General features: G+C 43.1%; 11 protein-coding genes across 11 annotated transcripts; 7 read left to right on the forward strand and 4 right to left on the reverse strand.

The window, feature by feature from the left end:
• Window positions 1-2,039: 2,039 nt before the first annotated feature.
• On the forward strand, window positions 2,040-3,829 carry BGW36DRAFT_379753 (uncharacterized protein). The gene has a single exon (XM_046216253.1). The coding sequence runs from the start codon at window positions 2,416-2,418 to the stop codon at window positions 3,472-3,474; it is 1,059 nt and encodes a 352-aa protein (XP_046072666.1). The 5' UTR covers window positions 2,040-2,415; the 3' UTR covers window positions 3,475-3,829.
• Window positions 3,830-4,071: 242 nt separating this feature from the next.
• BGW36DRAFT_379758 (Saccharopine dehydrogenase-domain-containing protein) lies at window positions 4,072-5,882 on the forward strand. Its single transcript, XM_046216254.1, has 4 exons — window positions 4,072-4,412; window positions 4,466-4,613; window positions 4,664-4,736; window positions 4,794-5,882. Exons 1-4 carry the CDS (start codon window positions 4,223-4,225, stop codon window positions 5,676-5,678), a joined length of 1,296 nt encoding a protein of 431 aa, XP_046072667.1. The 5' UTR covers window positions 4,072-4,222; the 3' UTR covers window positions 5,679-5,882.
• A 1,076-nt stretch (window positions 5,883-6,958) lies between these two features.
• Window positions 6,959-7,469, reverse strand: BGW36DRAFT_427899 (uncharacterized protein; the record flags this gene model as incomplete). The annotated part of the gene is made up of 3 exons (XM_046220473.1): window positions 6,959-7,143; window positions 7,220-7,331; window positions 7,404-7,469. 3 exons carry the CDS (start codon window positions 7,467-7,469, stop codon window positions 6,959-6,961), a joined length of 363 nt encoding a protein of 120 aa, XP_046072668.1.
• A 2,493-nt stretch (window positions 7,470-9,962) lies between these two features.
• Window positions 9,963-11,707, forward strand: BGW36DRAFT_359736 (NADH:flavin oxidoreductase; the record flags this gene model as incomplete). Its single annotated transcript, XM_046214108.1, has 7 exons — window positions 9,963-10,031; window positions 10,094-10,199; window positions 10,258-10,668; window positions 10,739-10,758; window positions 10,824-11,060; window positions 11,196-11,549; window positions 11,648-11,707. 7 exons carry the CDS (start codon window positions 9,963-9,965, stop codon window positions 11,705-11,707), a joined length of 1,257 nt encoding a protein of 418 aa, XP_046072669.1.
• Window positions 11,708-13,283: 1,576 nt separating this feature from the next.
• Window positions 13,284-13,955, forward strand: BGW36DRAFT_359737 (glutamic acid decarboxylase; the record flags this gene model as incomplete). Its single annotated transcript, XM_046214109.1, has 4 exons — window positions 13,284-13,415; window positions 13,456-13,537; window positions 13,567-13,751; window positions 13,815-13,955. 4 exons carry the CDS (start codon window positions 13,284-13,286, stop codon window positions 13,953-13,955), a joined length of 540 nt encoding a protein of 179 aa, XP_046072670.1.
• Window positions 13,956-14,914: 959 nt separating this feature from the next.
• BGW36DRAFT_379768 (putative alpha/beta fold family hydrolase) lies at window positions 14,915-16,240 on the reverse strand. The gene has a single exon (XM_046216255.1). The coding sequence runs from the start codon at window positions 15,973-15,975 to the stop codon at window positions 15,145-15,147; it is 831 nt and encodes a 276-aa protein (XP_046072671.1). The 5' UTR covers window positions 15,976-16,240; the 3' UTR covers window positions 14,915-15,144.
• Window positions 16,217-17,456, forward strand: BGW36DRAFT_379769 (Alpha/Beta hydrolase protein). The gene has a single exon (XM_046216256.1). The coding sequence runs from the start codon at window positions 16,488-16,490 to the stop codon at window positions 17,430-17,432; it is 945 nt and encodes a 314-aa protein (XP_046072672.1). The 5' UTR covers window positions 16,217-16,487; the 3' UTR covers window positions 17,433-17,456.
• Window positions 17,457-17,700: 244 nt separating this feature from the next.
• On the reverse strand, window positions 17,701-18,732 carry BGW36DRAFT_342176 (putative oxidoreductase; the record flags this gene model as incomplete). Its single annotated transcript, XM_046213116.1, has 1 exon — window positions 17,701-18,732. One exon carries the CDS (start codon window positions 18,730-18,732, stop codon window positions 17,701-17,703), a length of 1,032 nt encoding a protein of 343 aa, XP_046072673.1.
• A 567-nt stretch (window positions 18,733-19,299) lies between these two features.
• BGW36DRAFT_379772 (alcohol dehydrogenase) lies at window positions 19,300-21,155 on the forward strand. Its single transcript, XM_046216257.1, has 5 exons — window positions 19,300-19,930; window positions 19,982-20,097; window positions 20,155-20,325; window positions 20,385-20,516; window positions 20,578-21,155. Exons 1-5 carry the CDS (start codon window positions 19,755-19,757, stop codon window positions 21,051-21,053), a joined length of 1,071 nt encoding a protein of 356 aa, XP_046072674.1. The 5' UTR covers window positions 19,300-19,754; the 3' UTR covers window positions 21,054-21,155.
• A 221-nt stretch (window positions 21,156-21,376) lies between these two features.
• On the forward strand, window positions 21,377-23,572 carry BGW36DRAFT_379773 (fungal-specific transcription factor domain-containing protein). The gene is made up of 5 exons (XM_046216258.1): window positions 21,377-21,638; window positions 21,714-21,927; window positions 22,001-22,511; window positions 22,561-23,034; window positions 23,116-23,572. The coding sequence occupies exons 1-5, from the start codon at window positions 21,467-21,469 to the stop codon at window positions 23,428-23,430; spliced, it is 1,686 nt and encodes a 561-aa protein (XP_046072675.1). The 5' UTR covers window positions 21,377-21,466; the 3' UTR covers window positions 23,431-23,572.
• A 1,013-nt stretch (window positions 23,573-24,585) lies between these two features.
• Window positions 24,586-25,936, reverse strand: BGW36DRAFT_379777 (uncharacterized protein). The gene has a single exon (XM_046216259.1). The coding sequence runs from the start codon at window positions 25,600-25,602 to the stop codon at window positions 24,994-24,996; it is 609 nt and encodes a 202-aa protein (XP_046072676.1). The 5' UTR covers window positions 25,603-25,936; the 3' UTR covers window positions 24,586-24,993.
• Between the last annotated feature and the right edge of the window lie 26 nt (window positions 25,937-25,962).

The raw sequence follows: 25,962 nt of genomic DNA on the forward strand, positions 1-25,962 counted from the left end.
GCTTGTGTTATCGGTTCTTTCGTGTTCGATATAGGCATCAAACGTGATGGAAGACTTTTTCATCCTACCATCAATGCCTGATGCTACTACTAGTGTCGGCTTTGTAAAATATCTAACAGTTATTAAGGTAATGTCAAATAAAGTAAAATACTACTAGTATCTTTGTATTAATAACTCTCTTTTTTTATTCATTTTCAAACTATATAATATTCGAAATCATCTGAGTATAATTATATTTCTTTTGCATCTTATATTCATGTGATAAGTGGAGTGCTAAGTCAAGAGGTGTCTACTAAAGTAGAGTAAGGGAAATTAAACACTATATTGATTTAATATTGAGATAAAAAACAAGGAAATTAAAGATTCAACTTAGATAGATTGGATCACTCTTGATAATAATATCATATAAGGTGGTGAGGCATTTGTTACTGAAGCGGTGTCTTAAATCACTATTCCAGCACTTCGTTCACCATATCACACATTTAGAAATTGCCTTCAAACCCACCGGATTAATGTTACTTGGGACGCAGACTTTCATAAAGCAGCGTGTGGTATCATGGCGCCACGGGACAAAGTACGAGGGATTCAAGACCACGGAATGAACACTTGCGCAGGATGAGATGATAGCTGTCCTACAGAAAGCTTCTAGAGCTAATAGTATATAATGAATCAACCTAATAGAACAGGCAAGACACCATAAAAGTTGCAATGAGAGACAAGGAACAGCTGGCATGCGTAAATCAGAGGATCGTTCTGCGGAAGGAGACATGGCTATATATTGGCAACTTACAACTAAGATCGTTATATATATTAATTAATACGACTATATGTAGTTAGCCTTAATCGCTATTCATTAGTATCAGTGACCTATGCGAAAGGGTTGCATTTAACAGTATTGATTACCGGCTGCCATCTGCTGCGCCTACCCAATACCGCCTGACCGAACACCACTGACGACGTGCTATGCATATGTAGGCACTACCCATTTCCCAAGTAAGCCCCAGGAAGACCCCCGAAAGTCAGAGCGCCTCGATGCCACTACAATCCACTCCAAGCATAGGGTGGACATGACAAAGTTACTCTATATGAATTTGAGCGTCGGTATGCTCTTACTGGTGCAGTTGGGCAGGGCGGTTAGGTATGCGCGCGAACCGAGGGAGTGGGTCAATCCAAGCCACTGACGCCCATATTCCCCTTATCAATTGATATAAGGTTGAGCTTATCACTGGCTTTTCTAAAACTTTTAGCATCTTATTTTCTACTCCAATCTTAGTATTTAGTAAAATAGTTTTCTATTTAACCGTTAATTTAAATCTATAACTACAGATATTTTTCTGTATTTTTGGTCTAATTTCGTTTACCTCAAGAATTAATGAGGCATGAACGTTTGAACCTTCAGGAACTTTTTAATCTTGTATATATAGAAGGTCGACCGGTCAGTTTGTTCTCCCGGGTTCGGCTGAACCTCACCAATAGACATTTAAGCTCTTCTTGCTACGGCGAATGATAGGTATTTTGCCGACATAATTCGTATTTCACTAGTAATCTTTATTGACACGCGTAATTTCCATATTTCCACCTTTAATTTTTTTTGGATTTAAAGAATTTACTACCTCAGGGCCTGCTTAAGCGTCTGTCTTAGCGCCTGTTTTAGGGCGTACTTTTCTCAAGGTATACCTCAGGCTTTTAAGGCAGGCGGTGAGAAAGGTAGTAAGAAAAACGATGAGGAAGACAGTAAGATATGCCCTGAGAGAGGCATTAAAATAGGTATTAAAATAGATGCTAAGGCAGGCACTGAGGAAGGCTCCAAGACAGGCTTCAAGGCAGGTGCTCAGGCAAGCTCTAAAGATAGATGCGGAGGCAATAAATTCTTTAAATTCATAGATATTAGATGTGGAAATATGGAAATTACGCGTGTCAATGAAGATTACTAGTGAAATACGAATTATGTCGTTAGAACACTTATCGTCCGCCGTACACGCGGAGAACTAAAACCGGGAGAATTCACAACCCGCCATAACCCTAGGTCCACCGAGCGCCCCGAACTCTCCCAGCATCCAGCTGTGTCGCTCGGCTCCCATGGAAATGGATTATTATTCACCAGCCATTCAAGTTATCACCGACAACTACGCATGTGATTATCCCATAATCTGTATAACAGATCGAGTTTTCCCTAGACACGGAATCTAAAGACTTCAGCCAGCACATGGGATCAATTGAGGGGACCCGGCTGGTCCATTTCCATGGTATGGGGAAAAGCTTAACGCATTGGCATTGCAAGCGGGTCATGATTATATAATAAGCTCTATTGCCGAGAGACTAAGTATAAAAGGATGGCAAGTACTGCAATTTGGAGAACTAGGGATAATAGAAGCATCCATTTTTTTTGGTGCCAAATCCCAGGCATATCCAACCATGACGGCAAATACATCTCTTGTGACGGGAGCGAGCGGCTTCATCGCTAGCCATGTCGTTCAACAGCTACTCAAAAAGGGCGAGCAGGTCCACGCCACCGTTCGCAGTACCAAAAACAAAAAGAAGATTAAGCACCTCCTTGACATGCAGGAGCGATGGCCCGGCAAGCTAACTTTGTTCGAAGCGGACTTGCTTGCGGCTGGCTCGTTTGAGGCTCCAATGAGGGACTGTTCGGTGGTGTATCATATTGCATCACCTTTTTTTATTGAGAACAGAATTCACGATGGCCAGAAAGAGGTCGTCGAGCCGGCTCTCAAAGGAACACAACATGTGCTTGATTCAGTTCAGAAATGTGAGACTGTCAAGGTTGTCGTCTTAACTTCGTCCGTCGCGGCTATCTTTGGAGACAATGCCGACGTGCTAGAAATGAAGAACAAAACACTCTCCTCCGAGTATTTCAACACAACTAGCACGGTTAACTACAACGCATACCCTTATTCCAAGGTGGTCGCCGAGAAAGAGGCCTGGAGGATATATAAAGAGCAGACAAGCCCCCCACGTTGGAAATTGGTGACAATTAACCCTGGACTTGTTCTTGGCCCATCCCTATCTCCAACATCCGAATCTGGCAGCCTGTCGTTGCTTGACCAGCTCCTCCGCGGTCAGCTGTTCTTGGGGGTGCCGGATATGTGGTTCGCAATTGTTGATGTTCGAGAGGTTGCAACTGCCCATATTCAGGCCGCCGAATGCCCAGATTCTCATGGTCGCTATATCCTGGCCGACAGCAAAACCCATGGTTTCGTGGAACTTGCTCGCATCCTGCGATCCATTACTCAATCTTCCCGAATTCCGAAAAACAAAATCCCTAATGCCTTAGTGCACATATGCGGGCCTATGCTTAGACTAAGTCAAAAATGGCTGAGACTCAACCTAAGCATCCCTTTCGACATCGACAATCGTCCCAGCTTGGATCAGTTGAAGATTGTTTACCGGCCTCTGGAGGAAACGTTGGCGGACCATTATCGATCCTGGAAATCTGCCCATAGCGTATCGCACTAACTCAAATGATTCTTATCAATGATGATTAAAAGAAACTATGCTATATTGAAAACATGCTTGCCTGCCCCGCGCTCTTTCGGCACGATATTCTTGTTTGTATCATTTTGGGTTCGACTTGGCTTGGCTCCACAGCTGTAGTTACCAATTGCACTTCTGTACTTCTATTTTTATTTCTAGTTTGGTTGGGACAGTGACCGCTGATATTTAGTCTACAATTAAATGTCTGATATCACTTCTCACTGAGTATCCTTCCAACTGGAGACGTAGATATCGCTTATTCTTGGTTACAACCCCAACCTTCTTCGTATCTTTTGTTGTTCATCATCACTAGTAGATGCCACTATTGATATTGCTGGTATGTTCTGCAACACCTTCGTAAAATGAATTTGGTGCGATTTTAATTACAATTCCTCAACGTATAATCACGATTTTCAACGTCAATTTGATACATATTCCACAAAACCTCGGTAGTGGACATGGGTTTCCAAAGTTGCCCCACTTTAACAATCGTTTCGCTAACTGTACTAGGCAAGGCTGCGGTGAAACTCGACTGCGGTCTTTCATGGGTAAATAGCCTCTGGGTAAACTTCCCTCCGACGGCGTAATCATGCTCCGATGAAACCCAAAGTTGTGCTCAGAGCCCTTTTGCTCAATCAAGGAGGTCGATTTAACAGGCCTTGTTTGCGCTCCTCTATATGGAGTAGCATGAGTTTTGACAAGTAACTAGAGAACTCCAATTTATTCTAAAATGTCTACTGAACGTGAATATGATTTGGTTTTGCTAGGTGCGACTGGCTACACGGGTAAGCTCACTGCTCAGTACATATTCAAATCGCTGCCACCTGACCTGAAGTGGGCAATTGCTGGAAGAAACAAGAAAAAGCTCCTGCAGCTTGGCCAGTCCTTAGTACTAAAAGATACATCTAGACAGTCACCTGGTTTGTGAATACCATCTATATATACAATTTTCAATAGCTGATATCTTGCTTAGATACTCTAATTGTTAACCTAGACGAAAATGACCTTGATTCCATGTCAAAGAGGACACGATTAGTGATATCGACAGTGGGCCCATTTCAACTTTATGGATCTGATACATTTGCTGCCTGTGCCAGAAATGGCACTCATTACCTAGACTGGTAAAGGTCGAGAGTGCTTCAAATATAACATAAGCTGATAATCTATACAGTAACGGCGAAGCTCCATGGTTGAAAGACATGATTCGCCAGCACGACGCAGTCGCGAAGGAAAACGGCAGCATTGTGAGGATTTCGTGGATTTGATTACTTAGAGAAAGATTATTAATTGACTGGAAATAGATGATTCCGTGCTGTGGTTTCGATTGTGTGCCATCTGACCTTTCAACTTGGGTTGCCGTCCAACAAATCCACCGTCATTTTGGAGCGCAGACTAGGCGCTTAGATGTCTGTATTCATAGTGTCCAGGGCGGAATAAGTGGTGGAACGTTGGCCTCGGTTTTACAAGCATTTGAGACATACAGCCTTCGCCATCTGTATGATGCCCACGCCCCTTTCTCTCTATCCCCGAAACGGCCAATCCCTACGGTGCCACCAAAACGAACAAGTTTATGGACTAAAGTTTTCGGACTGCTCTGGATTAAATATCTGGGTTGGATGGCTTATCAGCCACAGGGACCAGTTGACCGAGCGATTGTTCATCGATCCTGGGGTTTGCTAGAACCCACGGACGCTTCATATGGCCACAATTTCGATTTTCATGCTTGGCTGCGAACCTGGGGACCTGTGGCTGCCGTATTATGGCATTTTGGAGGACTAATGTTAGCACCGCTGATCCTCCTACGTCCCATTCGAAAGCTCCTACCAAGACTTTGGTATCAACCCGGTGAAGGTGCAGGTCAGAGTAAAATCAAAAACAACTGGTTCGAGTATCGAGGCGTTGCAGAGGCAGATACTTTGACCCAGCCGAAACCCAAGGTACTAGTTCGTATGCGCTATGACGGTGATCCTTACGTATTTACAGCCATCGCCCTAGGAGAGGCAGCTCGAATACTTCTTTGGCAGCAAGATACCTGGGCGCATAAATTTGGTGGTGGGGTGATGACGCCTGCTACCTTGGGTGATCACTATGTGTCTCAACTGCGAGCTTCGGGGGTGACTATTGATGTTAGAAACGAGCCAGAAAATGGGGTGGTAAACCCTTTTGGCATAGATAAGTTAGCATAGGTTGAGGTTCTTGGAATGGCGCACACACGTGAGCTTTCCGACAGATATTCTGGCCCCATTTCGTTATACATGTATAGATCTCATTGGTACCTCCAGCAAGAAGGAGAGAATACATGGCAGCCTCAGCCCTATCTTAGTACCTATTTACACAATCCACATTTTAGCGGATATGTTCGGGCATAAATTACAATATATAAAATCTCGGTAGAAGGCCTGTGCATTTAGAATATGCGCATGACGCTGCACGCAGGCCTACAGGAGAAGTGCCCTGCAGGAGCTGAATTTGTGGGTTTCCACAGTGGATCCAGCCTATCTCAGAACATCACGCGATCCGACTCTTTCGCTCCCATTTCTGAATGGACACAATAGCCAGACAAAAAGTGAAAATTCAGCAAGCAATAGAGGCTCCAAATCAACTTGAGAATATGAGGGCAATTCCAGCACCAACCAGCTCAGTCAAATCCGGCCTATAACATTGAGGAAATAATCTTCCAGTTCATCATAACAGAAATTCAGTGGACGCAGAATCATGAGTTTGACTTTGGCCGAAAAACGCAATTTTTATTTCGGTGAAACAGACCTTTAATTCGTATTATCATTGGAGATAAGATAATCAGAAGCAAAACCAAATCTTATATCCGACTTCTAGATATTTCTTTCACAAAAAGTCAATTACAGTTCCGGTTTGGTGAACCAGAGATATTTATATATTATGTTTACACTCGTATACATTTTCCAGCGTGCGCGTGTCATCTGCGTCTGCCACCTTCATTTAGCTGTCATATTAAAGGAATAGATATGCGGAAAGGGAATTGCTAACCGTCGAAGTGCGCAAATAGAAGTTTCCACATCACCGACACTAAATGTCGATGTTGAAGGAATATCCAACTAGATGAGATTCACATTATCAATAAAACTGAGGTCAACGCCAGATCCCCCCTAGTCTCCCGCGTTAACCATAACTTTAGTAATTCACACAATAGCGAGTCCGACAGTTCTGTTCAGTACCCTTGACTTCCCAGTTTTCGCGATGACGAAAAGGTTCGGGCGGGATTTAGAGGTTGTTGGCAATTCCAGTAAACCAACGAAGTTAGTATCACCAAAATTCGGTGCATTCCTTCTAAATAAATCGTGATAATTTCGCCATAGCAATTAAAATGCAGACGTTGGTCAATTCTTGGAAATTTTTATTGAAATAAATAAGGCCAACAGTCAATCATACATCACCTCTTGCGAGTTTGCAAGCTGAAATATACGTTGAAGGTAAAATGCGAGTATCATCAAAGAACTGCCCAGGCCTGGATTATACCGGCAGTCGCTGTTAGCAATCCGCTTGCTCTTAGCCCTCCCCGAAGATACCAAGCAGAGCTAGCCCAGGCTATGACGACGAGCAGGGTAGCCATAGCACGGTTTAGTGGATCGTCCAAAGATTTGGGGTTTTTTGTCCAATGGAGATTAAGCAAACCTAGAAGCAATTTTTTTAGAACAGGGAACCATAACAGAGATCCATTGTTTCACAAAAGAGAAGATGACGGAAATACCAGTCAGAACCAAATAGGCACTTCCTTGATACCATCCGACAGTGCTGCGCACGTATGCGATATTTGGTAATTCCTGAAACTGGCGGAGTCGCTGGAACTCTTTCCCAGTAGCCTGAAAAATGAAGAAATCAGATTATTTTTATTTCATACCATCGCTTTTCGCTGGTTTTTGGACAACACTGACCGCATGCTTTATGGCAAAAAGAAGTGAGCCATACCCTGCAGCTTTGAGAAGAGTAGGGTTTGGCATTTTTATGTTGAAGCACACGATTTTGTAGCTGCAGATGGAAAGCCTGAGGGGAAGTAAGTAGTTATAAAATCAAAGGATCTGGTCGAAACGAGGAGTGCATGCAGTCAACCTCTAATTATACTAGGTCTACGTGGACCTAGCATATACTATGCGGTATGGCATAGATTAAGATTATCCGACGGATGTGGAGTTACAATGAGATGAATAATAACCAGGCGGTAGAACGGGCAAACAATCGGCCCGCTTTGTCGTTCGTTACGCACGGGACCTTATTGTGTAACCGACGCTCCCTCCACATGGAGAAGTTAACATTGGCTTGGCTGTTATACGAATTAAAGTTTTGGGGCCACAATTGAAATAGCTTCTTCAGGGTTGATGGTGTGTTATCGATCAGCACAAGGCACTCACATGGTGCAGAAATATTTCAATAGATAGGTACATGTGTTTATTCTTGTCAGAGTATTCCGTACTCGTGATGAAAATCACAATCTTTCCCTGAGAAATAGAGAAGACGGCGAAAATTGCATCTTAGAGTGAGGAAAAAGTAAGAAGATGAATAGAGCAGATAATAACTCCCAGCTTCAAAACTACACACGACTACTGGATATTTATCAGAGACTAACTTAGAGAGGATCTCAAGCAGATCAGAATTCTAATTCTTATTCTTAACAGGAACGATAACCTAGTAATTCACTCAGTGACTGTAGGCTAGAAGTCAGTCAAACTCTTACCTTATTGTAAGCCCAAATTTTCTCTTTTCCATAGTCCATGAGTTGGCGAACATCTCCAAACTCCTCGATACGTCTAAAGTGGACTTTACGACTAGCCACCGTGCAGATCTCACTTTTTCTACCAAGTGGTACTGTCAAAAATTATGATGTTCTATTTCAAGATATTTACTAAGCATGGAATTCCCCCCCTCTCCCCCGGACAAATAGGTTCATTGCTTCCTTATTTCAGCTCTGCCACATTTGCTTCATCTCCTCCGCTGCGTTTCCTAGGTATCTGTCACTCAGCTCTTTCAGCTCCTCGATACTTGCTATATGACCGCAATAATGTGTTACATTCTCCATAATTTCACATTCAACTTCCTTTCCAATAGCTTCAAGTCTCTCGACAGCCGCCTTTTTTCGCTTAGGAGATAATCTAGGCCTGTGATCTTGAAAGACATCTTCAGTGACAATGCCTCCGTCGATAAATCTTGTGGTGCAAGTCCGAGAGAAAGATAGATGTAGCGGTTTCTGGCTTTGGCTAATTTCCAGAAAAATGCTTCCTTAAAAGGGATCTGATAATCTTCGATGATAATACTAGCTTTCTTTTCATTGATGAGGAAGCCGGATTGGAAAGAGTACGCTCAAGTCGGCCCTATGTCAAGTCCATAACTGCGTAAAGGCTATTAGTTCTTTGATTGTGCCCATACTTGAACGATCAATATGGAGCTCTCCATCCTTCAGCTACTACCAGAGCAAGAGAAGAGTAGCGAATGCCAGGTAGCCACCCGCGCCTGAACCGGCAACAACCGTTCGCTCCTTGTCAAGACACAATGAGGCAGCATTGCGCCAGACGTAAAGCAGAGCACGAACACAGCCTTTTATTGCCACCGGATAAGGGCTTTTCGAAGCGAGCGGTAAATGATGAAATGTCAGAGCAGCAATGAAGCGTTCATCGTCGCGGGCATGCCTAACGCACCAACCTCCGCCGTGGAAGTTAAGTACGACGGGAAATTTCCTTCTGTTTGTTGATTTTTGGTGATATTCAGGTGGAAAGTAAAACAAAATTTCGAGTGAACCCGTCGAATCGGAAAGCGTCGAAGGGAAGTTCGCTATCAGACTCGGGTCGGGGAGTTGAAACGGGCCACCTGTTTGTTCACCCTAAGCGAAGAAGCGAGTTAAAATTCTCAGAATTTAGCTTTCAGGTAGAAAATTAGAGACCTTCAGACTATACGTGCGGCTGAATATTGGCTTAAAACAATTTATCAATAAAGCATAATGGCCAGCCGAGGCCCCGCGGAACTATAAACGTCGACGGTAACTTCAACTTTCGGGGAAACATTTCTGGGAATACTTTACTACGTAACTTATATTTAATGATGCAGGTTTTGGAAAAGAGTCTTGCTTTATATGTTATATTTCAGCACTAATTGCTATGTAGTACCTAGGCCGAGAGTTGGGCTAGCTTTGGCCACCAGATGGCGCGGAGCTGTGGTTGCACCGAAAACCGATCGGTATTGAAACAGAGATTGTTAAGTCAAGATATGCTCTATCCATTTAGCTTTCAATAAAGAAATATTTCTTGATGCATTGTGCAATCTTCCCGTATGCCAATTACAAGCCTCGGCAAGTTCAATCAGCTTGAGGAAGCTGTTCGATGTTCTCTTTCCATGGTGTATCAACGGTAGAGACAAACAAACCAGAAGACGGCACTTTTTGATCTAACACATTTGATTGGTAATATATGGACGAACCTCCAAGTTATTCCCAATCAACCCGGAAAATGGAGTTGCTTATGAAGGACCCCATTAAACTCCCATGTGGTCTTTGGCTGCAAAATCGACTAGTGAAGGTGCGAAGCAAATACAAGTCATTAATTTCAATTTTTAATACAATCTGTTGACTCGAATACAGGCCGCTATGGCTGAGGATATGGCAGATAGTAGCCATTTGCCTCACAGCAAATTTCTTGAAGCGTATGGGAAATGGGCAAAAGGAGGCTGGGGTGGCATTCTCACCGGTATGAAATTATAATTGCATCGATTTCATGCGACTATGATAACATCGTATTGGAAAAGGCAACATTCAGGTGGATGTACGCTATCTAGGGAACTACAACGATCTAGCAATAGATGAATTTGATGATGATACCAATGCGGTACTTGATACGTGGAGGCTATATGCAAATCGCTGCCAGGAGCACGGCACCCCTGTCATTGCCCAAATATCTCATCCTGGTCGCCAATCTCGAAGAGGAGCGGGTCGAAGAGGGATTTTCACCCCGACTATCGCACCAAGTCCGATTCCACTATATCTTGGGGATGGTTATGTTGCATCCTGTATCAGTTCTATGGTTTTTGGTAAACCAAGGGAAATGTCCATTAACGATATCAAGCAGGTCATCCACCAGTTTGTCAACTGTGCCCGTATCTTGGCAATATGTGGATTCTCAGGAATTGAGCTACATGCTGCTCATGGTTTCCTCTTATGTGAGTCCTGATCCTACAAATCGTTATTCATTCTAAATGTAGTGGAATTGTGTTGACCATCAACCTGTAGCCCAATTTCTTTCTCCCCGAGTAAGAGAATAGCGCAAAGCTTCTCGGCCAATGACTTCTTTTTTTGCTGACATGTCCTTCCAAAGACCAACAGACGCCTGGATGAATACGGAGGAAGCAATGATAAACGTGTTCGAATTGTTCTTGAGATCATTAAGGGCATTCGCGAGGTTGTACCCAGTGGTTTTTGCATTGGAGTTAAATTCAACTCTTCAAGCGATGATTCCTCAACCTTTGAGGATAGCATGCGTCAGATTGGACTTCTCGTTGAAGCAGGAATAGACTTTTTAGAGATTTCAGGAGGAACATTCGAAGACCCGATTGTAAGTACGCTATGCCGTCACTTTTCACCGTTCTGAGAAAATTTCCGCCCTGAACAAGTGGCCTTGGAAATCTCAGTTAAAGCACAAATATATTGTATATATATACCAACCGCTGACAATATGTTTTTGGTCTAGATGATGGGCCGCGGCACGTACTCCGATAGAAAAACCCACAGATCACATGGCACATTGGCTCGTGAAGCTTTCTTCTGGGAATACGCGGTAAAAACAAGAAAAAGGTTCCCAAACCTAATCCTCATGCTCACTGGAGGGTTTCGGTCTCGCCAGGGTATCGAGGACGCCTTGCAAAACAATGTTTGCGATCTGGTTGGCATTGGGCGTCCTGCTGTTATCAACCCTGCATATCCACGATTAATTATGACGAACACGTCTCCGGACCACCAAGCAAAAGTTTCCTTGAACAAGGTTGCCACTCCATTCTGGTCGACTTTCTTTCAAATCAATGCTCTTGGAGGAGGTGCCGAAACTGTGAGTCTACGATTTACTTTACATTTCTTCTGCATTTATTAAATGTTTAAAGCGTTTTTATTCTCGACAGATACGTCGAATGGCGACTGGCCTCCCAGTTTACGGACCTCAATGATGATCGTGGGAAGGAGATCAAGAACCCACACACAATTCCCTGAATATTATAACGCTTATTATCACAGAGGAAGTGCTTGAGGAGCAATTTATTAACTCATTGATCTTCTTGAATGTGCTTATTTCGGATCCTTCGATGTATTTTGCTGTAACGATCTGTTCTTAGCAACAGTCGCTTCTGACGATTATGCACCGCAGCTATTTCATCCATATTTGGTATTTTGACGATTGTGAATAGAGATTCGTTTTTAGAAGAAAAAAACTTAAATTGATTCACCTTTCTATCTTATTGGGCTCTTGGTTACGGCTATTAGCCCATATAAGAGAACGTTAACATCCAGATTTTGTCACAAATGAAAGTAAAAATGCATTCTTAATACCATATATAAAAATTGAAAAAATGAAATAGTAAAAATACTCTGGAGGTCCTGATGTTACTTTAGAGGTCAAAAGATCTTGCAGGCCCAGCAAATGCGATCATATATTTCGAAGCTAAATTCAGAGATTATAACTCGTGGATACAACTGAAGGTTTCATTTATCGCATCGAAGACAAAAGTTTCGTACTAATCGTCAATGATTTGGAGGTCTAGATGAGGATATTCTCCGCGTTAAACCTCCAGAAACTCAGCCCAAGGATGATCGATGCCATCATTCAGTACTTTCCCTTTCGGCGCTTTGTGATATTCCCACTTTTCTCACTATTTAGTTAGCTGTTATAGCACTAGTCCCATATTGAGTTCTAAATCATTGTACCTTCACCTTCCAGTGCGATTAGCTTCCAAATGTTTGCAATGACAGACCAAGCTGCACGGCTGAGACAATGGCGCAGAACAGAGGACGAGAGATATATGAAAGAAACAGCACCGATAAAATGTCATGACAGTGTCATTCCGAATTTCGAGATAGGATGTAGAGTATGTACAAATAAACCGGATTTTCGATGATGAATATCTCAAGTCGCTTAACAGCCAGAATCTTCTTCTTACGACAGTCAAGATCATTGAAATTCGTACCCGAAGGCGTGAGAACCTCGGAAGGAATAATTATAACCTGTGATTATTTTAACGACCGGGTTTAAAACCAATCCATTCACCTCTTTTATGGAGATCTTAGACCTGAAGCTTAAAACTACTCTGCTATCAGTGGATTTCCGAATTTCATCCTCCTATTTGGACCTAATGCAGGAACTAGACATACGTTAACATTAACGGCCGCGGAAATAAGTTAGAAGGCAAAAATAGGTATCGGTCGCTATTGTCTTCAAGCTGACCTAAATAAGCTCCGTCAATTACACGCTCCGTGTATTGAAATCAGTTCTTCAGAACAGGCAGATTCCATTGAGCTCGCACGGACAGCAAAGGATGAGTACTCTAACAGAGTTCAGTATGCGTGCAAAATCGAGTGTGGAATGCTAGCTGCCAATCGGTCAGGCACCTGTTGGGAAGTTACCAAATGCTTTTGAGAATTGCAAAGTACTAATTAGAGATAGGGTGATACCGAAGCGATAAAAATTGGAACGCTATGGCGTATCACTGGTCTCAAGGTTATTTCTGGCACCGAGGTCTATTCTCGATCAACCTATCGATTTTCTGCTAACAATGAAGAGCATTCCATAGGTATGTCAATAGGTGGACATTCCGAAGCCATCATGCTAGCTACACTAGCTGTGAAGAAAGGCTGGCAAAATAAACGAAAGGCCGCCGGAAATGACTGTTCTCGACCGAATCTTATTATGAACAGTGCCGTGCAAGTATGTTGGGAAAAAGGGTGTGCATTATTTCGACATCGAGGAGAAATATGTCTATTGTACCAATGGCCGCTATGTGATTGACCCCGTAGAAGCTGTTAATTTAGTGGACGAAAATACAATTGGTATATGTGCTATTTTGGGAACTACCTAGGCAGGGAGTACGAGGATGCAAAAAAGATTAACGGCCTACTCATAAATAAGAATATCGACTGTCCAATACATGTAGATGCCGCTAGTGGTGGTTTTATTGCACTATTCGTCAATCCAAATTTCATTTGGGATTTCCGCCTGCCAAAAGTGGGATCTATTAATCCTTCTAGCCACAAATACGGCTTGGTCAGTTTCCATTTTTCAAATTCATAGAGTCAATGCATCCATCTAAGACTTATGCCTATGTAGGTGTATCCTGGTGTTTTCCGGGTCGTCTGGAGGTCTTCTGAATTCCTTCCGCAAGAACTGGTGTTCAACATCAACTACTTATGTGCAGATCAGGCTATTTTCACATTGAATTTCTCCAAAGGAGCTTCTCAGGTTATTTGACAGTATTACAAGATGGTTCCGTTGGAAATAAGGGCTACCGGTTGTTAACTTGACTCGCACTGCTGATTATCCCGCCGAGAAGCTGCGTGACTTGGGGTGTATCATTATGAACCAGGGACATGGCCATTATTTGCCTTTGGTAGCGTTTCATCTAGATATCCGAAAATTCAAAGGTTATGACGAATTTGCTCTTGCACACCAGTTCCGAGAACGCTGATGGATTGTGCCCGCATATACCATAGTGCCACACAACGAGAAAATGAAACTTCTACATGTAGTCATCAGAGAAGGCTTTACTGTGTCACGTGTTGATAGTCCAATAACATCAAACTTGCACTATAAGCGCTTAGCAGTATGGACAAAACGATGATACAACACTATCAAAGGTATATGCTCTAAATATCCTAAAATTCTCCATTCGATACGTATAATCGTGATTCTGACCTGACTTTAGGGAAAGGCCAAGGAGCATGTCCTATCATCGTCGAAGTCAACACAAAATTACTCTAAGTTCCAGGACAAGAAGCATTCGATGTAGGGAAGATATGACAAAACACATGCTATATGTTAGCCAATTTCTTTTTATCCCGAAATGCTATTTTAATGTTGAATGTAGGTATTGTTGACTCTATTAGTCTTCTAGTATACACAATTTTTACTGAATTATGCTTACTTTCACTTCTGTATATTCGATTGTATTGTTGTCGCCATTAAAGTGATTCTAATGGGGACGAACCTGGTCAATATCATATGCGTTATTGGTATATTTTTATTCGAAATAGGCCTTCCATCGGCACGTCACGTACCTTCTACAGCACCATGTCATGCATAGGGTAAGTTTTTATTTAAACAAAAAATAAAATTTGCACGATTATTCGCGTATTTAGCTTCCTTTCTTCGTTCGCGGTTACGATAAACCAATTGTTGTTGCCCGTGTGACGTGTAGAATGGTCGCTATATTTTAATGAATGCATTTAAAATTATGGTATTAATGACCTATTGAAATAGACACTATGAAAGAGTGAAAATAATACTGTATATCAGCCATGGAGCACAGAGCTATAGTGTCAACAATATCACATAAATTTTCCGACCCCTCTTCTTACATTCAACATTTTCAACAAGATTATGAGCATTCAAACCAATCAAAAATAATCAATGTAAAGCAGAGATTATTATATATCACAGTTCATACGCGTATAAATTCAAGAAGGTCGTTGTTCACCTCATCAATATTAATATTGTGAATCGCGTGCGAGCCACCGGGGTAAATTTTCAGCTTTCCCTGGGGTAAAAGTTTCACAGACTTAGCACCTGCCGCCTGAAGGGGAACAACTTGATCGTCATCGCCGTGTAGCACGAGAACAGGGATTTTAATCTTTTTAAGGTCTTCAGTGAAGTCAGTCTCTGAGAAATCTTTGATACAATCGTATGCACTCTTGAAGCTGGTATTCATCCCTTGCTGGTACCAACTTCTAATGAGTCCTTCGCTCTTTTTGGCGTTGGGACGGTTAAAGCCGAAGAATGGTCCGCTTGGAACATCCAAGAAGAATTGGGCGCGGTCATTGTGCATGGCTTGTCTGAAGGAGTCAAAAACGGATAGATCGGTCCCCTCTGCATTTTTAGACGTTTTAACCATCAACGGCGGAACGGCGCCAACAAGCACGGCTTTTCGAACGCGGCTGGTGCCATGTTTACCGAGAAAATGTGTGACTTCACCGCCACCGTGGGAATGTCCTACCATCACCGCATCTCTCACATTTAGGTACTCGAACAACTCCTGGAGATCATCGACGAAAGTATCCATATTATTACCATCCCAAGTCTGGGTTGACCGTCCATGTCCCCGGCGGTCATGCGCAATAACACGATAGCCTCGATCGGCCAGAAAGACCATTTGATTCTCCCAGTTATCACTGCTTAATGGCCAGCCATGTGAAAAGGTTACAATTTGACCACTTGGTGTGCCCCAGTCTTTGTAGAAGAGTTCGGCACCATCTCGAAGTTTAAGGTATGGCATGTTCTATCGCGTCAGATCAAGAGTTGGGAATTCAATTGTTGGCAACAGCGGATGCTAAATCTTAAGTTTCAAGTTCAGAAGCACTGGACCATTCTTTTGTTGCGGGAGGTAGCGGAGATTAAATAATATTGATCTTATCAATACGAGATTGGCAACAATGTCTGCTTACATCATCAGGCGTGAACGTTTCGTCATTATGACCAGTGCATCTAGATAGTCACCACATAAGCACCGAATAAGGTTTTTTTTGAGTTGTGATCTCCAAATCATGTGGCTCGAAGACTATGGACAAGATGAATGCAGCGTTCGCGTGCGGCTAGATTGAGAGTCCGTGTTCCGAAAGCATTTCTCGGCACACCGCAATACTCAGGAATCCAGTCCTGCCGCGAAAGGTAGTTGAGAGCTTACCGAGCATGCAACAAAAATAATATCAACATGTTCCTCTCAGTCACCGGTCAGGGGATAAAAGAGTGTATTTGGGTTATCCAGGCAAACCATCGGCTGAACGCACCATGCCACGAATAGAAAATGTATTGATTTTAGCCACGAAGACTAAGAACCTTAAGATAGCAGCAACCTGTCTCATCCCAGAAAACAGCGATATTTCGCCTCCTGTTATTGTCATGGGCCATGGTTTTGGCGCTGTTAAAGCAGCTGGGCTTTTTCCATTTGCAGAAAGATTTGTGCAGGCCGGGTATGCGGCTGTGATGTTTGACTATCTTTACTTTGGCGAGAGCGACGGCACGCCAGTAAATAAATTATCAATTTCACGAGAGTTACAAGATTACCGAGATGTGATTTCTTGGGCCCGGGAACAATCAGGGAAATGGGATACCAGTCGTGTTATTGCCTGGGGTACTAGCTTTGGCGGCATGCATATTACAGCACTCATGGCCGAAGACCATGACCTGGTTGCTGGTATTATGCAAGGCGCTTGTGTGGACGGTTTTGCGGCAGCCACGAAAAATCCAATACTTAAGACTTTGCGACAATTACCTCTGTCCCTCTGTGACTGGGTACTCTCTCTGTTTTCATCAACAAGGGCGATATACGTCAAATTAGTGGGTAATAAAGAAAACAGCCTGACCACTGCAATGATGTCCGGGTCGGAGGCCATGGAAGGATGGCAGAGGCTCACAAAAAGCCTTGATTCAGAATTTATGAACAAAGTGACTGCTCGCACGATTCTGAAAATTCCGTTTTCACGACCAATTAAACAGATTCATCGAAGTACCAAACCGCTTTTGGTGATACTGACGACATGGGATCATCAGGGACCGCTACACAAGGCGGAAGACGCAGTGCGTTTAGCACCTCACGCGCAAGGATTCAGAGTTCCGGGGGGGCACTTCGATTTGTATGAAGGAGGTGTTGCTTACGAACAAAATATTACTCGACAACTTGAATTTCTACAAGAAGTCTCGGGTAATTCGAGAATGAATCCATCAAAATGCTGAGGACTTCTGTATAGTGGAGGAAGGATATTTAATCTATGTTCATTATATCTTAATACAATACAGTATATTGGGTGCTCTTTAAATTTCTTCTAGAACTCAATAGTGTCTTTGCCTCACAGCAAAAATGTAGCACTCTCCTCTTAGTATACTGCATTTTTCAAGGTTTGCGATGGGCTATATACAAGTTCGAGTTTCATTATCGACTTTTCAACGAAGAAGTATGATATAAACACCACCTTTTCAAAAGCTACCTAAACCATTCCCAGTTTTAAAACTTCAAAACTGCCTTGCCCATGTTTTTCCCTTGAAAGATACCAACTAAGCCCTCAGCAGCGTGATCGATACCGACAGTCTCGTGTGTTAACGTTTTAAAAGAACCTTCTTTGATCCAACTCTGCAAGTTTCGCTGGTGTTCTTGAGAGTAGACGTCTGCGAATCCGGGATCAAAGACGATGAAGCCACGCATCTCGAGACGTTTCGAAATTAGATTATGAATATTCGTGATGGGATACGGGGGGCTGTTCGACTCGGAGATCATTCCGCAGCACACGATCCGGCCGAAGTCGTTCATGGCATTAATAGCTGCTTCCAAGTGCTCACCCCCAACGTTTTCATAATAAATATCCAGGCCTTGTGGGGCGAGACGGGCAAGAGCATCTGCAGGCTTTTCTTTCTTATAGTTGAAGCCTGAGTCAAAATTCAGTATATTCGTGATATACTCCAATTTTTCATCAGAGCCCACGCTCCCGATAACTGTAAGCCCCTCATGCTTGGCTAGCTGTCCCACGATCTGTCCCACGGCACCACTAGCTGCAGAAATGAAAATGGTCTCGCCTTTTTGAGGCTTGCCAATTTTATAAAAGGACGAGTAGGCCGTCAAGCCCGGCATACCCAAGGCACCAAGGAAGACACGAATATCCTCAATCCCCAGTGGATTCTCTAAAAGCCGGATTTTGGTAATGGCGGTCTCGTCTACAATGACATATTCTTGAATCGGGAGCTGTCCGATGACAAGATCTCCCTCTTTGTAGGCAGAATTACTGGAACGAAGAACCTTTGCGATGCCAAAACTATCAATTGGTTTATTCAATTCGAAATGATGTGTGTATGATTTTTGTGAAACGCGCATGCGACCACGCATGTAGGGATCGAAACTGGCGTAGAGGGACTGAACGAGGATGCCTTTTTGGGGAATGGGGCTCTCAACATTGTATGAAATAGGCTCGATGGTGAGGTCCTTTCCTGGGATAGGATACCCATGGGGAACATTCTTGAAAATCAAGGCTTTATTGGAGTTCATGTTGATCATTTGACTATGTGATCTATATGGGTGAATTGAATTGCCGTCAACAGGTTGTAACAAAGATTCTTGCTCTGGTGCTGTTACTTATATAAACGATGATACGTGGTGTTACTACCGTAATACCCTGGCATTCAAGCGGGCAAAATAATTTTAGTGTCCCCGAAAACCGAAAATATTTGATTTACAACCACAAAAATATGAAAATTTATTGTCTGTGTCCAGGAAACAATTTGCCATTCCCGGCATTTGTCATCAATTCCGGGGATTTCTTTAAATGTTGCTCCATCTTAATAGCTCTCAAGAGTATACTTTTATCTACGGTATAATACTTATTCGTTGCAAAGTTACGCCGCAGCTGACCGTCTTCACGTCTCAATTGTGGTTCGAAATTGAACAACAGAAACTGTCGAACGATAACGGTTTGGTTTTATTACCGAAAAAAAAGTAATCTCAGTCACCCTATAAACGGGATAAGGAAACAACCTCTCTTACTAACAAAATGTTGGGGTGGACCAGACTCATATTCAAAGTTCTCAATATTGATGTTTGTCATCCATTTCTCTACGGACTCAGACGTCAATAGTGTCAGGACGCAAACAGATGCCAAGACGACGGCGGCCAAATGAATCGCCCGATCTCCATCATCTCCACATGCTTAAAGAGTTGATTTTCCGCTTACGACCAGATTCCAGACTGCTCTATACCTAATAATTCTAAACCCACTAGTGGCGTGCCTAGCGTTAGTTCAATCCAGCCAAATGAACGATCTGAGCGTTAATTCCAAGTCCGCATTCGTAGTTGCCGGAAAGCCGTACACAAAACCAGAAAAGCCGAACATAAATTTTATCTGAAATTTATCGGTCGAACAAATTCACCCGCCAGACTCGGCCGTGCAAATGTCTCCACACCCGAAGCTTCAGCCGCTATATACTCGTCATAGCAGAATAACTTTCAAAATCATATTTATTTTGCCTCCATTTCACTCCATGCGTAATATCGTCTAGCACTTCGATTCAAAAATGTTAGCTCTCAACACCCCTTCATACGGGCCGCCGTCTGGGTATCAGGTTTCTGAGCTCCCCAAACCAGAACTTGACAACGCGAACTATGTAATTATCAAAGTTCAAGCTGCCAGCATTAATCCTATCGACGTGAAAAAGGCTTCTGGTGTGCTCAAGCTTGCTACGAAAGATTCGTAAGGAACCAGCTACTGAACCAAAGACAAAGCTGATAGAAAGCCTCACAGATTTCCATATAAAATTGGTTACGATTGCGCGGGTATAGTGACAGAGACAGGTCGTGGCGTAACGCAGTTTAAAGTCGGGGATGAAGTGTATACAAGGCTGCCGGAGTACTGTCGCGGTTAGACAAAATAAGCCCAAGAATTATTGATAGCCGCTAACGACTCAAAAAAATCAGGATCATGCGCTGAATTCGTGAAATGCCCAGAGCATTTTGTTGGTCTCAAGCCACCTTCATTATCCTGGGAGGAGGCTGCATCTGTTCCCCTGGCGGCCATGACAGCCCTACAGGCACTGAGGAAATACGATGGTGACCTTGCGGGGAAGACCGTCTTTATACCAGCTGGCCGTGAGTTCCAATTATCTTTTTGAGTTTGTCATACTCTTTCATTAACGGCGCCCCGATAGTGAGTGGAACAGGTTTATTCGCTTGCCAGCTGGCGAAACATGTATTCCGAGCCGGTAAGGTGATTACAACTGTATCGACGTCAAAAGTACCAAAAGTGCCGGAGCTCCTGGGCGAGGGAACCGTAGATGAGAGTACGAACCATTATATAATAGCAATTATTTCTCGAATTGATCGCTAATAATTCTATCACAGTTATCGATTACACCAAGACTGATCCAAAATCAGTCATTCAATCCGGGTCTGTCGACTTTCTGTTCGATACCGTTGGTCAAGCGATGGACTTCCTCGTCCTGATGCGACCTAAAACCAGTCGTATTGTGTCTGTAGCTACATTGCCGTCGGGAGATCAGCTCCAGGCTTCTTCACTGATGGAGCTCCCTCACAAGCCCACTGTCCCGCTACTATTTCGACTAACATTAAATGCTCTTGATTATGTTCGCCAGCTGCGTGCGCGACGATATGGGACACATTATTCGTATTTTTTCTTGGTGTCCTCCGGCGATGATCTGGATCAATTACGGAAATATGTTGAGGAGGGTAAGCTGAAAACAGTTGTGGGAACGAGTGTGGACCTTCGCGACAGCCAGGCGGTTCGCAATGCTTGTCAAGTCGTATACAGTGGCAAGGGCGGCCTAGGTAAATTGGTGATCAAGGTAGCCGGTGTGTAAGATCAAAATTTGTGTATAATTTTACCACAATTGTATAGCTAGTATATTTGATTAATTTTATTTCAAGTTCCAGTACATATAGATGCGTAGCGCTGACATTTTCTTCCCTTCTCAATAGAAAAAAGGTACTTAGCGTTTCAGTGAAGGGAGGAAAGGATCAATGAAAACCTGGCCTGAGTCATTGATATACAATGGATATGATTTATCAAACGCCACACTTGATACATCTAGTTTAGTATAATGCGATGGTGCCGGGCAGCCGGGGTGTTTGCCACTTGGCGGGACCTCGGCTTTTTCGTGCAATTAAATTTAACTCTCCCAGACAACTAAGGAACCCTACGTTTTTCGTTCTCCTAGCAAACAATCCTTCCAAGTACTTCATATCTACTGATATATTGTCAACTAACAATACCATGCCGCAAAAAAGTGCCTGCATTCAATGCCACACAAAGAAGCGCCGATGCGGCGGGCAGATTCCGGTATGTGACCGTTGTCGTCGTCTCTCGCTCGATTGTCACTATCCAGAATCGAGGCGCAAAACGGGCCCAAAAAGGGCCCATCTAGGACCCTTGTTCACTAAGTTGGGTACGTACTTGATGAAAGCTAGCCTGCGTTGCCTTCTAATTTTAATGACATATACTGAATGCCTTCTGCATGTAGCCGAAATCGAAGAAACAATTAATATAGATTCTACTTATCGTCCCTCTAGTTCCATAGAACAGAACGATGAATCTAGTGCTGGTTCAAGAGAAATCATGAGTGTTCTGGACCAAAATAGTCTACAACCTACCAACTCTCTAGACTTGGAGCTTGGATGGATGGGATCTTTCCTGCCAGTGGAAACAGAATTGCCACAAGAATCCTTAAGCGAATTGTAGGTGCCTTCTTTCCTATGAACTATATTTTATTGAGGTTGTGTTCTGCAGTTGAACTAAGCATTTATTCAGGTGTCACATTTTTTTCAGGGACATTCATCCCACTTTGCCAATTCTTCATCCTTCTAAGTACTTCCACAAGAAAAATCTACATAAATCTGACGATGGTATTCGATGTCTGAGATACATTGTATGGAGCCATGCAGCCAGCGTCTGTGAAAGTTTATCGCACATGAGGGATCGATTCTATGAGCAAGCCAGAGGCTATGCATGCGCGAATGAAATGAATGACAATGTGGGAATTTCTCTTATACAGTGCCAGGCTCTAGTCTTAATCAGCTATTACGAATATAAACACGCCATCTTCCCTCGGGCATGGTTAACGGCAGGAAAAGCTATGAGACTTGCGCTTGTTTTGAAGCTACACCGTATGGATTCCGGGGTGCACTGGAATTCCACCCTCGATGTTTCAGATGAGTGGGTTGAGCTGGAAGAGCGGCGTCGAACTTTCTGGTCGGCATTCTGTGTGGATAGCTATTCTGGCTTTGGTGGGGGATTTTTATCAATGACTGACGAGAGTGATGTATGAGCCTCCTCCGTACATCTTTTCCCAAATGACTGAAATCGGATAGATATCCACGTACCTACCATCCGAAGACGAGGCATTCGAAAATGACACGATTCCCAAAAATGTCTCACATACGCTTGCGACAGCTCTTCAACTAGAAACCTCGCGTAGTCTATCCTCTTTCGGAAGCGCGGTGGTTCTCTCGTGGCTCGCCGCGCGGACGGCCAATCATCTACGCACCCAAGACGACCAGAAATATTGGGAAAATCATCATGTGATTGACGCACAGTTGCTTCAGATTAGTTTATCTCTACCAAGCCACCTAAAATTACCCGGTGGAATTCATCAGCCCAACGTCGTGCTGACGAATATGTTATTGCATGCATTAACTGTGTCTTTGCACCAAGCGGCAGTTTCCAAGGCCACAGAAGATCCAGTTAAAAAGCATCTGGCATGGGAAAGCAATATGAGATGCTTGACCTCGGCTTCTGAAATCGCTAATATTGTTAAAGAAGTGACACAGAGCAATTTGGCAGCAGTAGGTTTATTTTTCTCATATTCACATGTGTCGTATACTTTAATGTTGTGAGTTGGGCTTCTTTGCTGACTACTTTCTAAGATCCACGTCCTCACGCCATTCTGTATCTTCGTAGCATTAAGGTATCTAATGACTCAACCCCAGCGAGATGCACCGGAATCCAAACAGACTTGTCAGTTCTTGACGGACGTCCTAGGATCGTGTGTGGCCAAGCAGAACAACCTGCTGGCTGGATTGTTCCTACACGCTAGGATTCTACAATTAGAAGGGCAGCCCGTCAATCAATCTGTGAGGAGATATCTTCCGGCTCCAAAGCACAACAAAAACTCATCCGGATGTCTAATACTAACTGGAGGTGTTTGTCATTCTTTTCAAAAGTCCAGAGGCAGTGGCTAGGGTTAGACTGGATCCGATAATTTGCGAAGGTTGCTAATTGCAAATATATTATATAATACAAACAATAATCTTTATTTTGTCGCCCTATTGATCTCTGGTGTAGTAATAATCCTATCACCAACGCATCATATCCTTATTATTAGGGGAATTTAATATCTTAAACGTCATCACTGTGCTAGCAGTAGTTTGCGTGATTTTACAATATAAGATTACAAGAAGACTAATAAATCTATCCAGTGCTAAATCTAATTAAGAATATGTGTAATAGGGCAGGCTGGCACATGATGATGTAAGTTTAGTGTTGGGAGAGGAATATAAATAGGTTCAATGTTATATACATATGACTTTATTGTAAATATATGTATATCACAAACCTGATGATCCCTCTAAATAGCTACTAACATATATAGGCTTCCATTGTCCCCATTGAACACACTCAGATCAAGGCCCTTCCCTCCAATCAATTATTTCTCTCATACAAGTTGTTAGGATCAGAACAAATATGAACTTGTGGTACCATTGAACTAGAATTCTAAGCGTGAGGAAGAAACAATGTACAACCGCGCGAGTTGTGGTTAGATAGCTAGTGTGAGGGGCATTCGTCAGGAGGTACGTGTCCCACTAACCCCAATTCTAGTCACCTTTCACAGTTAGATAGTCAGTATGGGGTGCGTTCGTCAGGAGGCACATGCCCTGCTAACCCCAACCCTAGCCCCCTAGCCGCCTTAGCCGCCTGAGGCACCCATATACCAAGCTGGCCGTTACGCCAGTTTGGAAACATACTCACTCAGGTGAAATCGACTCAAGAAATTCCATCTTATATTTATTGAGACATAACTCATTCTGCGCTGCATTCCATATAACCCATCTTATTCCCCTTCAAATATCTCTAGGCATGATAACGACAAAGAAAAAGTTATTTATTATAATAAGCCTCATTTAATTTGGGCAACCACAAATACATTAATCAGATATAGAAAATTCTTATATACAACCTCCTATCTGAATAGGACTATGCATTAGATACATCACTTTCCTGCTTTACTTGCCCCCTTTCATTGTCTCGGGGCCATTGCGTGCGAAACGCGTACCCAGTCAATCATTCAATTTTATTAATGAATAAAAGTTATTTAAATTATTATATTATTTAAAGTAGTTATTGAGACTGGATCTCTTCAGGTGATGCGAACCTGGCATAACCTTGGTGCCGATTTTATTTATGCTATACCTGTACAAGGCAGTGTACTTAGATTCAATGTTCTGTATCAAAGTCGCATTCTCCTTATATATAGCCTAGCGTCTCTGCGCAATATGCACCGTCGGGGAAAAGTAAACGCTCTGGTACACCCCGGATCCATCGTTCTTGTACGCGAGTAACAGCACAGCTATTTTTCCATATCCACTACTGTTAACCCATGGGCCAAGTCTCGTTAAAAACTATATATATCACCGTCGATTATATACACTTACAAAGTATCATGCCAATCTTTCGCATACATGTCAGCTTGTTGATTCTATCCGATACGTCTCCAGAACAGAATGATTCGCTCAATGATAGACTTTTCACTTGGCAAAAAAACATCCAGGTTGTATGTAGAACTGCGGCGTAGGTATTGCGGCGCCGGATCTGAAAGTGCAGTTGAAAAGCACGCTACCCCATCCTGGATGATATGCAGTAAGCGCTTTGTCTTTTTCACCGTCTTTAATGTTGAGGACCACCTTGTAGAAGGTGGGAAGGAGTTCGACGGCCATGATCGTCGGATCGTCGCACCGTATGGCAGTCTCCGTGGTGCCGGTAGTTCTCAAGTTGACCCTGGGTTTGCAGCTCGAGTCGTCTGCTAGCATGGTTGGCTTCCAAGCTCGACAATCGGGCTGACCGTCTGTGTTGAGGAGGATAGGGCCCCATGCTGGTAACACAATGTCGTAGAAGTATGAAAGTCTCTCATAGTGGAGGAATAGCGGGTAGTCCGCTTGGAACATGAGTTTGCTCAGGATAACAGCTGTAGTGTCCCACCAGTAGCTCTCACTTTTGTTGAACGGGAGGTGAAAGCGAATAACATTGTATGACGGTTGAGAAGTCTCGTACTTATTTTTCCAGAAACTCCTCAATTCTAGAGCCAGAGAAGACACTGCGAGTGATATGAGGTTTCCTGGATTATGTATTTGTGGCATGGTAATTGAGGCTAGTAGGCCCTGTACTATTGAACGCCATTGCCAATAGTGAGTGTTGCATCAATATTGGAAAGTTAGTAGGTATGACAGTTGCACTATACTGATATAGAGCCAGGTATGATTAACAAGAGCCTCCTAGTATTTTACCAGAAGTGGATGCTCTGCTCTTAGGGATAATGTATCGGCGACTCGAAGCAATCTCATTATTGTTTTGTTTGAAAACCCCTCTGGCGACTATGGGACCTGAATCCTATAGAAATCGCCCTAGGCGAAATCCCAGCCATTTGCGGAATATCGGAGATGCATACTAACCGATCCAATAATAAAGTACTGCATACTGGCTGCTCGTTCCTGTCAGTC

This window comes from Talaromyces proteolyticus (assembly GCF_021365285.1).
Source record: "Talaromyces proteolyticus strain PMI_201 chromosome Unknown BGW36scaffold_6, whole genome shotgun sequence".
NCBI lineage: Eukaryota > Fungi > Ascomycota > Eurotiomycetes > Eurotiales > Trichocomaceae > Talaromyces > Talaromyces proteolyticus.

What these genes read in the sequence shown, in the direction of transcription:
- BGW36DRAFT_379769 (XM_046216256.1), top strand. Translation starts at nt 16,488, where the DNA reads ATGCCACGAATAGAAAATGTATTGATTTTAGCCACGAAGACTAAGAAC.
- BGW36DRAFT_379758 (XM_046216254.1), top strand. Translation starts at nt 4,223, where the DNA reads ATGTCTACTGAACGTGAATATGATTTGGTTTTGCTAGGTGCGACTGGC. An exon ending in TACATCTAGACAGTCACCTG is followed by an intron (nt 4,413 to 4,465) that starts GTTTGTGAATAC and finishes TATCTTGCTTAG; the next exon opens with ATACTCTAATTGTTAACCTA. An exon ending in CGAAGGAAAACGGCAGCATT is followed by an intron (nt 4,737 to 4,793) that starts GTGAGGATTTCG and finishes GACTGGAAATAG; the next exon opens with ATGATTCCGTGCTGTGGTTT.
- BGW36DRAFT_379753 (XM_046216253.1), top strand. Translation starts at nt 2,416, where the DNA reads ATGACGGCAAATACATCTCTTGTGACGGGAGCGAGCGGCTTCATCGCT.
- BGW36DRAFT_379773 (XM_046216258.1), top strand. Translation starts at nt 21,467, where the DNA reads ATGCCGCAAAAAAGTGCCTGCATTCAATGCCACACAAAGAAGCGCCGA. An exon ending in CAAGAATCCTTAAGCGAATT is followed by an intron (nt 21,928 to 22,000) that starts GTAGGTGCCTTC and finishes GCATTTATTCAG; the next exon opens with GTGTCACATTTTTTTCAGGG. An exon ending in CACAGAGCAATTTGGCAGCA is followed by an intron (nt 23,035 to 23,115) that starts GTAGGTTTATTT and finishes CTACTTTCTAAG; the next exon opens with ATCCACGTCCTCACGCCATT.
- BGW36DRAFT_379772 (XM_046216257.1), top strand. Translation starts at nt 19,755, where the DNA reads ATGTTAGCTCTCAACACCCCTTCATACGGGCCGCCGTCTGGGTATCAG. An exon ending in AAGCTTGCTACGAAAGATTC is followed by an intron (nt 19,931 to 19,981) that starts GTAAGGAACCAG and finishes AAAGCCTCACAG; the next exon opens with ATTTCCATATAAAATTGGTT. An exon ending in CGTCTTTATACCAGCTGGCC is followed by an intron (nt 20,326 to 20,384) that starts GTGAGTTCCAAT and finishes GCGCCCCGATAG; the next exon opens with TGAGTGGAACAGGTTTATTC.
- BGW36DRAFT_379777 (XM_046216259.1), bottom strand. Translation starts at nt 25,602, where the DNA reads ATGCCACAAATACATAATCCAGGAAACCTCATATCACTCGCAGTGTCT.
- BGW36DRAFT_379768 (XM_046216255.1), bottom strand. Translation starts at nt 15,975, where the DNA reads ATGCCATACCTTAAACTTCGAGATGGTGCCGAACTCTTCTACAAAGAC.